The sequence below is a fragment of the Exophiala xenobiotica genome, assembly GCF_000835505.1.
Source record: "Exophiala xenobiotica strain CBS 118157 unplaced genomic scaffold supercont1.5, whole genome shotgun sequence".
Taxonomy (NCBI): domain Eukaryota; kingdom Fungi; phylum Ascomycota; class Eurotiomycetes; order Chaetothyriales; family Herpotrichiellaceae; genus Exophiala; species Exophiala xenobiotica.
In genome coordinates, this window is record NW_013562490.1 from 2,815,106 (window position 1) to 2,827,110 (window position 12,005).

General features: G+C 52.3%; 6 protein-coding genes across 6 annotated transcripts; 2 read left to right on the plus strand and 4 right to left on the minus strand.

Moving 5' to 3' along the window:
- Window positions 1-2,491: 2,491 nt before the first annotated feature.
- Window positions 2,492-4,027, minus strand: PV05_08830 (uncharacterized protein). The gene is made up of 3 exons (XM_013458371.1): window positions 3,414-4,027; window positions 3,060-3,160; window positions 2,492-3,002 (listed from the first exon to the last, which is right to left on the minus strand). Exons 1-3 carry the CDS (start codon window positions 3,503-3,505, stop codon window positions 2,746-2,748), a joined length of 450 nt encoding a protein of 149 aa, XP_013313825.1. The 5' UTR covers window positions 3,506-4,027; the 3' UTR covers window positions 2,492-2,745.
- A 699-nt stretch (window positions 4,028-4,726) lies between these two features.
- On the minus strand, window positions 4,727-5,612 carry PV05_08831 (uncharacterized protein; the record flags this gene model as incomplete). Its single annotated transcript, XM_013458372.1, has 2 exons — window positions 4,727-5,292; window positions 5,351-5,612. The coding sequence occupies 2 exons, from the start codon at window positions 5,610-5,612 to the stop codon at window positions 4,727-4,729; spliced, it is 828 nt and encodes a 275-aa protein (XP_013313826.1).
- Window positions 5,613-6,311: 699 nt separating this feature from the next.
- PV05_08832 (uncharacterized protein) lies at window positions 6,312-7,515 on the plus strand. The gene has a single exon (XM_013458373.1). The coding sequence runs from the start codon at window positions 6,815-6,817 to the stop codon at window positions 7,442-7,444; it is 630 nt and encodes a 209-aa protein (XP_013313827.1). The 5' UTR covers window positions 6,312-6,814; the 3' UTR covers window positions 7,445-7,515.
- A 445-nt stretch (window positions 7,516-7,960) lies between these two features.
- Window positions 7,961-9,106, plus strand: PV05_08833 (uncharacterized protein). The gene is made up of 2 exons (XM_013458374.1): window positions 7,961-8,345; window positions 8,425-9,106. Exons 1-2 carry the CDS (start codon window positions 8,211-8,213, stop codon window positions 8,941-8,943), a joined length of 654 nt encoding a protein of 217 aa, XP_013313828.1. The 5' UTR covers window positions 7,961-8,210; the 3' UTR covers window positions 8,944-9,106.
- Window positions 9,107-9,240: 134 nt separating this feature from the next.
- PV05_08834 (uncharacterized protein) lies at window positions 9,241-9,993 on the minus strand (the record flags this gene model as incomplete). The annotated part of the gene is made up of 1 exon (XM_013458375.1): window positions 9,241-9,993. The coding sequence occupies one exon, from the start codon at window positions 9,991-9,993 to the stop codon at window positions 9,241-9,243; it is 753 nt and encodes a 250-aa protein (XP_013313829.1).
- Window positions 9,994-10,903: 910 nt separating this feature from the next.
- Window positions 10,904-11,934, minus strand: PV05_08835 (uncharacterized protein; the record flags this gene model as incomplete). The annotated part of the gene is made up of 4 exons (XM_013458376.1): window positions 10,904-11,326; window positions 11,401-11,560; window positions 11,630-11,774; window positions 11,844-11,934. The coding sequence occupies 4 exons, from the start codon at window positions 11,932-11,934 to the stop codon at window positions 10,904-10,906; spliced, it is 819 nt and encodes a 272-aa protein (XP_013313830.1).
- Between the last annotated feature and the right edge of the window lie 71 nt (window positions 11,935-12,005).

Below are 12,005 nucleotides of genomic sequence, written 5' to 3' on the forward strand. Positions count from 1 at the left end.
GGCTGATGTTCGAGGTGAGGAAGTAGCTCTGCGAACCGTTAACAAATCTAGCAACGCACGTCCTACTAGCGTGTACGATCAAGAATAGTACTACTAGTAGCACTGGATGAACAGGGACATGTGTCTCGTGATTACGTACAGGAGAGCATCATAAAACAAAGCTGCGGGTTACAAAAATAACAACCTCTGGGCCGACTTTCGGGGAAAAGGTACTGATACGTTGATGGGGGACACGGATACGAAGTATACGAGGCATGGCGTCTTTCAGAAGGTCGCGGGGGGCCGGGGGGAGTTTTGACTAGAGCATCATGAAAAGAGGTCTAGTACAACATCGCTGTGTCCTGCCGAGTCATCCCTCTCTCGATACAGAACCCAAGTCTAGTAGGTAGTAGGGGAGCGAAGCCTTGCAGACACATCCCGGCCACAGGACGCGAGGACGCAAGAAACCGCAGCCTTTCCGCAAAGCTCTGCGGTGGTGGTACTGGATATAGATACCTACCCGGTAGACATGGACATTTGGAATTCTTCTGATGCACGGCATGCGTCGGCTGCATGTGAGATGGTGTCATAGGAAGGAGTATGTAGCTAGTGGGCCAGATCTGAAAGACGCGCGGTGACTTGTTCACGACTGTTAGTGTTTTGGAGACCGGGTTATACCATGAATGTGCCACCCCGGGGGATTGGCTTAGAGATGACTAGCACTATCGTAGCATCCCAAACTACCTTACTGTACCAGCGGCCGAAAGCTCCAGGACGAAGGCCGAGAAAAGGGCCAACCCACGGGAAGACGCCGTGGTTGGGTACGGGGGAGAGGGAAGGATTACATATCAAGTGAGAGGGCCGCCACCGCCGAGAGACGCTTCAGCCTCGTCGCTTACGTATAGTTCCAGACCGTTGTCAGTACGTTTCTGCGGCGAATATCTATATTTGGTAAGCGTGGCCTGTGGGAGGCGCAGGGCCCAGGAAGATCAGAAGGGGCCATGCATCTGGTGAGTAGTACCGCCGTGGATATGTCCTGCAAGGCAAGGTGGACTGTGGGACAAGAATAGAAACAAGCAAGCCCAGGATACGGTATACCATCGAAGACTGAGATTGACGGAAGAGGCAGGTAGACAAAAACCGCATGGGGTCCCAGGCGTACCGGACTATCATGGAGATGGAGGCCGTAAGGGGATGGAACACGAGCTTGGGGCGCAGAGCTCGTGAAGTCAGGGTTGGGCCCATCAACATGTGTTTATGTAATGGTCAGCATATGGGGACGGGGGAGAACAAGGTAGGTGTAGGTCAGCACGCAAAAGATGGCAAGGCAGACCTGGTTTCTTGAAACGTTGGGCAACGTTTATCCGGATTCGTGAAGAATAGGCGGTTGTATGAGAGTGACACCAGGCTTGAGGTTCTGCGCTTGTAAAGGAGTGCCCGGCATGGCGTCCGAGGGGCAGGCCCGAATCCAGCACAGATCAATCATGCAGGAGGAAGCTGTCTTGGCTTGCTTCTTCAGCATGTCCGGGAAACACTTTCGAAGCTGGTCCCAGTCGACCTGTCAAGCAGCCAGCTTCCTTGACACTTGCTGATGAAAGCGTTCGCGGGCAACTCTGCATCGGCAACCTGGTGATTTAGACACATCTGCTGCAACCGAGCTTCCCGTGTGGTTGTGCGTCTCTGATGCGAGTTCTTCGAGCTCTTGCAGGCGTGAAGTGAGGACGTCCAGGCTCATGGTATCAGCACCCGCCTTCCTAAGGTCTTCAAGCTCGCTGACGTTTCACGCCGAGGCAATGACTGGGTCGCCATGGCTGAACACCTCGAGGAGGCCAGACGAACAGCCATCAACGGATCATGCTTTGAATTTGCCATATCAATGGAAGTCGATCCAACACTTGCTTGAAGATAGGTCCGGTGCGACGTGCGATGGGGCGTGATGGATTGGATCATCCCGAAACCAGAAGAACTGGAAGATGTCGCCTTCGGATATTGTTTCTTCAGCAGTGGCTCGTAGAATCATTGAATGCGGTCGGGATGACTGGTTCAAGCACCTGTAGACCCCAGGTGTGATCTAGAGCGCTATCAGGCCGGTGCGCTCCCCTATCACGATCATGGAATTGAGTTGCATAGCAAAATGCTACTAGTATGGACCAGTCGCGCATCTTGGGAGCCTTGCGGCAGCATCGTCCGTCCTCCTTTGACTCATTATGAATCAGCAATGGTCGAGTAATCAGCCATACGGCGATGCCTGATGAGAACGACTGTACGGGTAGGGCCTTAGAACCGAATCAACGTTCAACGAGTGGGATAACTAAGATATCGGGGACTTCTCTGTTGTGATGCCTCTGGAGCACGGACGGTTGAATCGACCAAAGGGAAGTATCCAATGACTTGTGGCATTCCAATCGATGTATGTCGTCGATATCAGCCACGACAGAAAGCGCGAGAGCGAGGCCAATTACCTTATGCAACTGTAACTGCAACAGAAATCCTCGAATGTCTTGGCGGCAGGCACGGTATTCCAGGTTTTGAATGCATCTAACTTAAGAGTGCTCGTCTTGTACAATTTTGTGAACGAAGAGAGGTCAATATCGAAAGGGTCGCGAGGTGAACCCACGATCCTTTACAGTTGAATGCAAATAGGCAACAGATTTTGTTCGTCCATGCCAGAACACTGTGATTCTCTCTTTTCTCTATCTGCACGAGGATTTTTCCAAGATCAAGCCGAAAATAGCCACCCTGATCAAGACCCTTGGTGAAGCCTGACTAGTCTTCGTCGTCAAGATGTTCAGTCTCGGCTTCGGCAGCGGCTGTCTTGCTCTCTGAGCCTTTGACGACCTTCGTCTTGACCGCAGGCTCATCTTCCTCCTGCTCTTGCTCGTCAGCGTCATCTTCGGGAGCCTCGTTCTCAGCCTCCTCATCCTTGTCCTCGTCTTCTTCGCCGTTCTCTTCAGTTTTCTTGGTCTTCTTGGCAACCGGTTCGGTAGCATCGGTATCAGCTTTGCGCTTCTTTGGAGGTGCGGCTAAGTTGAGGTAGTGGTTAGTATTGGGTCACATGGTGGATTGAGGTGATGTCTTACCTTCCACTTCCTCGACTTCCTCTTCCTCTTCGCCCTCTACCTCCTCTTCTTCTTCCTCCTCGTCTCCTTCTTCGTCGTCATCGACCTCAGAGTCTTCATATCTGAGAAGAGTCATGTCAGCATGCTGCGAACGTCCATGCTGTCTCAAAACTGCGAGCTGGGAGAAGAACAAGGAAGATCAGGCACAGCATCTACAAAGTACACTCGATGAAACAGAGAATGGGGTACACATTAGCCCAGGATGCGGCTGCAGACCACTCGAGGATTATTGTATCAATCTCAATAAGGCGCACCCCCGGTGAGAATCCGAAGCAACAGAGAGCGGTAAACAAATCAGTGAGGAGGATCGCTTACTCTTCTTCCTCTTCCTCTTCGTCGCTAGGCAGAGCTTGGAGCTCTTCCTCCTCTTCCTCCTCCTCGTCGTCTTGGCGTCTTCTTCGAGGCATTCTGAAGGTTGATATTGACCAAGTTGGGGTGATGTGAAAATAGAGGCAGCTGGAAGAGGCACAAAAGCGTTCACGGGATGACAAGGTGGACAGAATTTGGAAGGAGGAAAGTCAAGAACAAAGACAGGAGAGGTAGGTCGAGGGAGAACGTGAGTACGGCTGAGAGACACCTGGGGAGGAGCTTCTGGCAAACGTCAGGGCGCAGGGCAGGTAAGACTAGTGGGACTTCAGGAGAAAAGGCACAGAAAGCAAGCAGGAGGAGCGAGTAGGAGAAGGGAGGTGAGGGTACTCCGTTAGAAAGGGCATGATGATGATGCAGTGGGCGCGCGGTTCGGGTTTGAGCCCGGGTATGGTGCGAGCATGTCCAAGCTACTGGGCGTCAATCGAAGCTGGTGGGAGAGGCTGGGTCAGGAAAAGGGAGGGAGAGAGAGAGCCAGCGGCTGAGGAAGGGGAGTGGGAGATCTCTGAGGTCTGGTTGATTGGGGGAGGGGGTCTGGGAGCTGGGAGCTGGCACGAGCTGGGTTGCTGAGAGCTTTGGCCCCCTTCCATCATTGCGTCCGATGCTTGAAGCTTGAGCCGAAGTTGCCAGATGGACAGACTTGCCCCTCACTTCTTATCCGCACCTAGACACTCTAGAACAGGTTTGGCGTGATTTGGGCTCCTTCTTCGCCAAGCTCACGTGATCCCTTCTGCTGACCCAAATGCTGAGGGAGTCGAGTAGTGAAGGAGCTCCCATGCGCTTTCCCTCCTCTGTGTCCTCTCTGTGTCTTTCCCTCCATCTTCCTCGTTTGTTCCATCAACGTCATCATCTTCTCTTGGACTGAATTTCCATTTTCCATCTTCTTTCGTCTCTGTTGTCTTTTTCTGGCATAGCTCGGGATTGCTGACGTGAAGAATGAGACTTGTCTCGATTGACTCTGTATAGCGTTGGACCACTTCGTCAATCCCGTTTGCCCAATGGTCCTGTCCCATCACTCGCTGCTCGGCAAGCAAGGGGTTGCAATTTGAATCCAGCTAGCTGTCGGTAGGCATTCACACACCGGCGAGCAATCCACTTCCTTTGCCGCCTCCAGCCAAAGATAGCTGCACTGCGAACTTGCCCTCGCAGCAGGTGGGCGCGGGTAGTACCGACCATCGCGCTCATCAGCCGAACACCACCCCCTGTCTTCCGAAGGTGTCACCATCCATGCCGGCCGGGGAATTCTTGCCATACCATGGTGCTCAATTGTCCATCACGTTTGCACTCCCAACAAATACCACGAGAACCGCAGCAAAGGCCGTGGTAGACATAAACACGTCAGCTCGTCTTTGAGCAATCACATTCATCACCAATGAAAAGACCAGGCTCATGAGGCTAATGGCGATTAATCGACCTCCAATGCTCTGCACACTGAACAATACCAGTATTGACAGAGCCGGTATGACTGCGGACAGGAGCATGCAAATGGTATTGCCCACTTGCACCAATGTCTCGGGCGTATAATAGCACGTTCGTTCGAATGCTTTCTCTGCCATCGTCCGGTGAATCCTGTGCCCAACGACACGATGATACAGCGGCACTATTCTTCGGCTCAAGAATCTGGCCAATGCGTCTTTGCTCTCCAGGTTCTCTTTCAGTGTCATCAAGTCCGCATCGTTATCATGGTCACGAAAGATGCCGGCTTCCACGCCGTATAAGAATTGGTTGCCACCACTTTCTTCGTCGTACCACTGCCGCCGCAGCTCCAAATTGTTCTTTTGGGGACCATGCATGGCGTTGATTCTCGCCGTCTGCAAGAGGGTTCGATCTTTGTGTTCCCGTCAGCGCATGTTTCTCGATCAGTGGTTTGAGAAAAGGCCCCCTACAATACTCGTCCAGCAGGGCCCTTGACCGCTCAAATATTTTACGTATATCGCCTTCTGACATGTGTTCAGGGCATTCGATCCAGATCCTGTCGAAGCTGTTCAACGCCGGGATCTTCCTAACTTCATTGATCACCACTTCTAGATGTTGCAACTCAGCTTGCATGTGCAATATGTTCTCCATGTTCATGCTCGAGAACTTCCTGAAAGCTTCGGCATTCTGGTGGCTTGCTATCATCGATGCTAGAGCTCCGTAACCTGTCATTTTGGAAGGCGAAAAGGCAACAGTCTCACTTGCAACTTACAAAGTCAGGGACCTCTGTCAACGTGGGTGTACAATGAGCGGCTGTCTGCTTATATGGCGGGCCACTGTGCACTTGTCCAACTCGACTGCATCTTTCGGCCAATTGCAGCAGCTTGCTGCACGGATACCCGAACTGGCCAGCGGGCCTCGCCATCAAGCATGAAAGGACGGGAGTAGCCTATGCAAGCACGTTCTCGTCTTCATGCTGGCAGGATCGCTCGATCCACCCCTAGACCCCCTTCGAAGGTCCCTGTCTAGTTTCCTGGACTCCCGCACGCCACACTCAAATCTGAGTGCTGTCACGTCAACATCAGCCGTGTCTTCTCCCGAAACACCTGTTTGTTGCGAGGCCAAACAATGATTCGCGCGAGTGGGTTGAGACGGCTTGCTATCGCTCACAGATTGTTGCATCTTGGGAGACAATTTAGAATATGTGATAAGTCGGCATATGGTTTATCCAGTCACATATTCGGGAGGACTACTCAGACTCTACGATTACGACAAGTTTTGCATTTGTCTCGGGACTGGCTGTGGCAACTTTCCTTGCTATTCTCGTGCTTGAAATAGACACAGCTACAAGCCTGAGAGCATCTGAGTTGTTCCGTGTCAAACCAGCTTTACTGCAAGTTGCAAAACAGTGGTCATCTCGGTAACGCTGATCCAGAATATTGGGAGGTGCTTCGGGGTGCACTACAAGCCCCGGAAAATGATGAAAGGCCCCTCTTCTGCAACAATTCATGGACCATGTCTCAAAACCGGAGAGCCACAGCTGTTACGAGCGCATAGTTCACCCTATGCTTGCAGGAGTTTGCAACTTGCCGCCATGCTGCATTGCCTTGAAGGACGACACTTAGCTTGTACGACACTCTGCATATCTGCGAGAAGCAGAGGCTCTCAAGGTGTAAAAAGTGGAGTGATAACACCTCTTCGCATATAAGAGGTAGCAACAGCACTCTGCCTAGGCGACCCGATTGCTGGTGATGAAGAACATCGAAGGGTCTTAACCTGTCGTCGAATCGTTGATCAAAGTCCGCTCTGCAAGTGAAGATAACCGAGCCTTCGGTTGTGAGGAAATACTGGAGGCAGCCCTATCCTGAACAATTCAGAATCGGAGCAGCTTAGTTGTCTTAATTTCATTGAATGAAATATTTCATGCCGGAGACATGACGAGATCCTTTCGAAAAGCCCATAATCGAAGTCCAAGGCGTTCGGCGCCTCAGACCCATGTCCTGCAAGAAGGCGAGTCCGTCCGCCTTTCCCAACGAAGATGTCCGAAGAAGGAAGACGTCGCGGGAAAATGTACCGACTCACACTGCATCGGCAAAGTCATGGTGGTGAATTGGAGAAGGCCACAACTCAACCCTTTCATTGTCCTCATGTTCATACATCTGGAGAATGATAGCGCTCGGGTCGAGAGCCACAAGCGTCCAACGACGACACCACGACGTGTGCTTCTCGACACCGGGGCCGACTTCAATCTGGTCTCTCATGATGCTTATGCTCAGCTCAATGTGGAGAAGAGACCCTACCAGGGCCTCGTACACTCCATTGGAGGATATAGCGAGCTGGAAAGCACCGTTTTTCTCCGCTGGCATTTCCGGGTTCCCGGCTCGAAGTCTGTTCGGTCATCTGAACATAATGCCCCATTCCACATACTGCAGAAAGGCTCTGATGCCAAATTCGACTGTATTATCGGCCGTCCATGGATCCTGGAAAACTGGACGGAATTCCTCGCTCTGGTCGAGGACAACCGAAAGAAGCAAATGGGACAGGATGACAACCTAAAAGCTTGAATTTTCCTTTCGAAAAAGTATTCAGCAACAGCGGCGCACCACGGGCGGTTTTCGTGACGGGTATTTGCCAGAGTATCTCACCCAAGCGCGGGCAGTCAACTTATGGAAATCTGGAATTTTCCAATGTACGACTTAATTCGAAACACAGACAGGCTCGAACGAGGTACTTGCCAGAATTACGGTGATGCGGGAGGCGTGTGACAGAGCTCGCCAAAATCTGGATTTGAACCGAAGTGGTGAGAGGCTCACCCAACTGAAAAAGACTGAAGCGGTTTTTGGGCACTGTGTTACACAAAAAGCTGTGGCAAGATCCCAGGTTCAAGAGGAACCCTCGAAGTGGTTCATGGGACTGACTCTGGGAAAGAGGTCATCTGAACATTTTTGAGCCGCAATGATCGCAGAAAAGGAGACTCTTCACTCTTGTACCTCTACCAACATCTGTTCCACCCGTCCATCTCTGGTTGTCAATTTGTTCCAGTTGCCGTATCTCAGTGACAAATCAAGATATAAAGGTGACCCGGGTCTCATCGAACATCGGAAAGCAGCATCCATCGAGCTCTTGATGTTGCTCTGGACAGGGATGTACTGTTGAAGCATGGCGAATTCTGGAAAACTCTGACACGAATATATGAGGAGCAGCGAATCCTCCAATGCGATTTCGCCAGCACATTTAGATTTGGATTCGGCCTTGGGCACAGAGGCTGTCCAGTAATACAGTTGCAAGACTGTGCATTTGCTGCTTTCTCATTGCTCCATCGTTGTGGGAATGGCAACGGGGCGCAACCACCCGCCCCCGAATGCGAATGCTTTTATGCAGGATGGCCAGCTGGATTCTTCATTTCGCTCCTGGCAAAGTCGTCGACCACAACTGTTCCATCAATCAGGCTCGGTTGTCAGAATGGTACGTCACTTCTCCTTCCTGTTCGAGTTTACGAGGTCGGCTCTCCCTGGGATCATACTTGCTAACGGCGATGCTACAGCCCGCCAACACCCAAGTTCGGATCTCCGTCATTGCAGATGACCAGGAAGATGCTGTCAAGCTGTCCAATACGCTCTACGATGGCACCTTACAGAAGAGCCTGATCTCGAAAGCCAAAGCTGTGGCAACGTCTGGCTCCATCCGAGCGAGTCCTTTGGTCATACTAGCCGACCACACTGGCCAGACGCACAGTTCGAGCGCTACCATCTCGCTTCGTTGGTACTACGATGACGGCCTGCAGACGTTCAAGGAGACGTTCTACATTGTGGACAAGCTTCCACGGCCCGGGCCCAATGCCGGGGAATGGGACGCCATCCTCCGTACGGGCGTCGAACCGAGCCCGGCGGATGGGCCCGCAAATGCTTTTCCGTACATGACGGTCCCACCGCGTCGAGACTCAGGGGCGGAACAAGAGCGAAGAAAGCAGGCCGAGATACGCCAGAAGCAGTATGAGGCTGAAAAGGCGGCTCAGGCTGCCAAGATCCGGAAGAAGCTGCTGGAGCAGGCGGCCAAGCGCTGAATGGGCGACGACATGCGTCGATGAGGTTATGAGACTAGTTTTCTTCGGGTTGTTGATGTTGTGTCGACAGTATATCATTCCTGAATGTAAACGCTGTTGCAGCCGATTCTACATGGGGACTGTTATGAGACAAGTTGCGTGCAAGACACGGTAGGTCATGGCACAGGATGCAATTGGTTCACAGTAGCCAGTGTGTATGATCAGGCTGACTTGCATGGCATGTTGCAGAAGATCTACGGAACAACAATTGTACCATCACACATATCTGCTGGAGCTATTTGGCGCACTCTGGCTGGCTTATGCCTGACCACCATTCACCTTGATAGTCTGTCCGCTGACCCATCTTGCCTCGTGCCGGCAAATGAGCACGATGGCATCCGCCACTTCCTCGGGTGTTCCTATGCGATTATTCGGGTTCATGCTTGCGATCATTTTGAGGAGCTGCTCGCTCTTCCCTTCCATGAACAAGTCCGTCCCAGTCGGCCCCGGCGCGACGGCATTCACACTGATCCCCTTGCTGGCTTGGAGGTCTTTACTCATCGTCCGAACCATTTGCTCGATTGCACCCTTGGTCGCGCAGTACAACGTGTAGGGCGGCGTGACCGTTGACGCGTGGCACTGCGTCGTCGAGAGCAGGACGATCCTGCTGCCGCGAGCCATGTACGGCAGAGCCTTTTGGACGAGGAAGTACGGGCCTTTGACGTTCAGGTTGAACGCCCGGTCGAAGTCCGCTTCTGTGGTGGCTTCGACGGTCTTCATGGGCAGGATTCCCGCGTTGGGGATCAGGATGTCGATTTTGCCGAACTTGTCGACGGCGCATTTGACGAGCGTTTCGACGCCTGTGATGCTACCGGCGTCGGCTTGCACGGCGATGGCGTGGTCAGCGCCGCCCAGGCGGGAGACTAGGCTCTCTGCGGCGGCGGAGTCATGCCCGTAGTTGATGACGACCTTTGCTCCGAGTTTGACCAGTGCAGTTGCGGTGCTGGCGCCGATGCCCTTGGAACCGCCGGTGATGATGGCGACTTTGCCGGAGAGAGCGGCTGAAGACATGGTTACTGTTATGATGTATCGGGTGGGATGCGGTTTGGCTTTGGCTGTTAGATGGCTCGGTTTGTGTGATACAATTAGATTGTCGAGATAACGTTTCGTGGACTTTGATGTGGATTGAAAACGGGCAGACCTTGATTTGTACGAGGTATACCTCACCTTATGCTTCTCATTCTGGCCGGACTTTGCGATGGAGCGACATGTTCCTTCCATTCCAGCCGCAAACGGCATGTCTATGGCACGCTGTCGCATCTAAAGTCCCCAAGATAGACGCGATCTTCTCGCATCAGATGGTCCTCCGTGCAGGAGATAGGGATGTCCGACAAACTCAGATACTATGAAAGGATGTTTTAGACGGTATGGGAGTAATAACATGCGCTGAACTTCAATGGACGGAGTTACACGCCTTCTCGGCGAAGAGGCTTGCTCTCCCATGCTTTTTCCACGCAGAGCACCTCCTTTGGGAAGGTCCTGGCTCCGTAAAGACCGAGATGGCGTGGATTGTCGAAATCAGCAAATCAACATGTAGGAAGTGTTTGACCGCTGACTAAATGCGCCACCGATGTCAATTGCAATGTCTGAAAGTTCGCTTATTTGGATTTGTTACCATCTTGCCATGGTCTCTCTACCACAGAAACACATGGAAGCAGCTCAGATAAGGTATTTGAGACGGCATAGTGTGTCAAACACCAAAGAAGTGTTGCTGAAGCGCACTGAAAGTCCCCGCAAACATGCCAGGACTTTGTGATAAGGCCTCCAACGGCCGGGATTCTCCAGCCAGTGATGGTGTTGTCCGAGTCATTGACGAAAGCGTGCGAAAAGGCATGCCGAAACGTTGTTTGTCGAGAGCCTTCTTGCATTCAATGTCGTGAAACGGCAAATGCCTCGGCAAATGCACGATCAGGACTGCAACCTAGCATGCCAATATCCCACCATCGACGGCTAGATCCTGGCCGGTGACATAGGAACTAGCGGGACTCAGCAGGAATGCCACTGTGCTCTTCAGCTCAGACCGGTCTGCAAATCGTTTCATAGGCATCGACTTCTCAAACTTTTCCAGCAATGCGACATCTTGTTTGAGATACCCAGGGGTCATGTTGGTCAAAAAGAATCCGGGACTGACGCTGTTGACACGGATGTTGCTTTCGGCAAGTTCGACTGCCAGTGATTTGGTGAAGGCCAGCACGGCGCCTTTCGACGCGCAGTATATGGAGTTGGTCTGTCCTGGGATTCCTCCATGGCCCCCAATCGATGAGATATGCACAATTGCACCACCTGTACCTTGCTTCATCATCTGTTGGACGGCGAGCTGAGAACTCAAGATCGTCCCGGTAACCTGCGTCGCGGGAAAATCAGCCATAGATACTAGTAGGGAGTGCCGGACCCCGGCAGACCCTGGGATAAGCTTACATTGATAGCAATGATCTTGTCGATGGCAGCTTTCTCGTAGCTTACCAGCGGTCCACCCATCCCAATACCTGCCGCTGTGACTAGACAGTCGATGCTACCAAACTGGCGTGTGACGGCTTCGAACGTCGATCGCAAGGCATCATGGTCACTTACATCGACGCTATCGACCACAACAAGTCAATCCCTCGGGGGGGTGTCCAAAAGCACAAGGTGTTCAGACAGGACGCACCTGTAATACTGGGCCTTGACACTCAGGTCGTTACCGATATCTGGAAAATCGGCGGCGGGTTCAGTGAGGACATCGAGTGCGGCGACGTTCGCTCCTAATTCTGCACAACCACGAGCAATAGCTAGGCCGAGACCACGCGCACCGCCTAACAACTGCAAGATCAGCCGATATGGCTTCCAGCCTGGCCATCAGAACATGGATTGCGTCGTCGTACCTGTGACCACCACTGTTTTGCCCTTGAGAGTGAGGAGATCTTGGACAGATTGCTGTCGGTAAGCATCTGATTCGGCGACGAATCTCTCCATACTAGTATTCTAAACAAAGTCCTGTCTCGAGATCGAAAGTCTCAAGTCACATGTGTGCAAGATTGAGCACG

Coding starts and splice junctions, on each gene's coding strand:
- PV05_08830 (XM_013458371.1), bottom strand. CDS start 3,505: ATGCCTCGAAGAAGACGCCAAGACGACGAGGAGGAGGAAGAGGAGGAA. Junction 3,161..3,413: donor GAAGAGGAAGAGGAAGAAGA/GTAAGCGATCCT, acceptor GACTCTTCTCAG/ATATGAAGACTCTGAGGTCG. Junction 3,003..3,059: donor GGAAGTCGAGGAAGTGGAAG/GTAAGACATCAC, acceptor ACCTCAACTTAG/CCGCACCTCCAAAGAAGCGC.
- PV05_08832 (XM_013458373.1), top strand. CDS start 6,815: ATGACGAGATCCTTTCGAAAAGCCCATAATCGAAGTCCAAGGCGTTCG.
- PV05_08833 (XM_013458374.1), top strand. CDS start 8,211: ATGGCAACGGGGCGCAACCACCCGCCCCCGAATGCGAATGCTTTTATG. Junction 8,346..8,424: donor CAGGCTCGGTTGTCAGAATG/GTACGTCACTTC, acceptor GCGATGCTACAG/CCCGCCAACACCCAAGTTCG.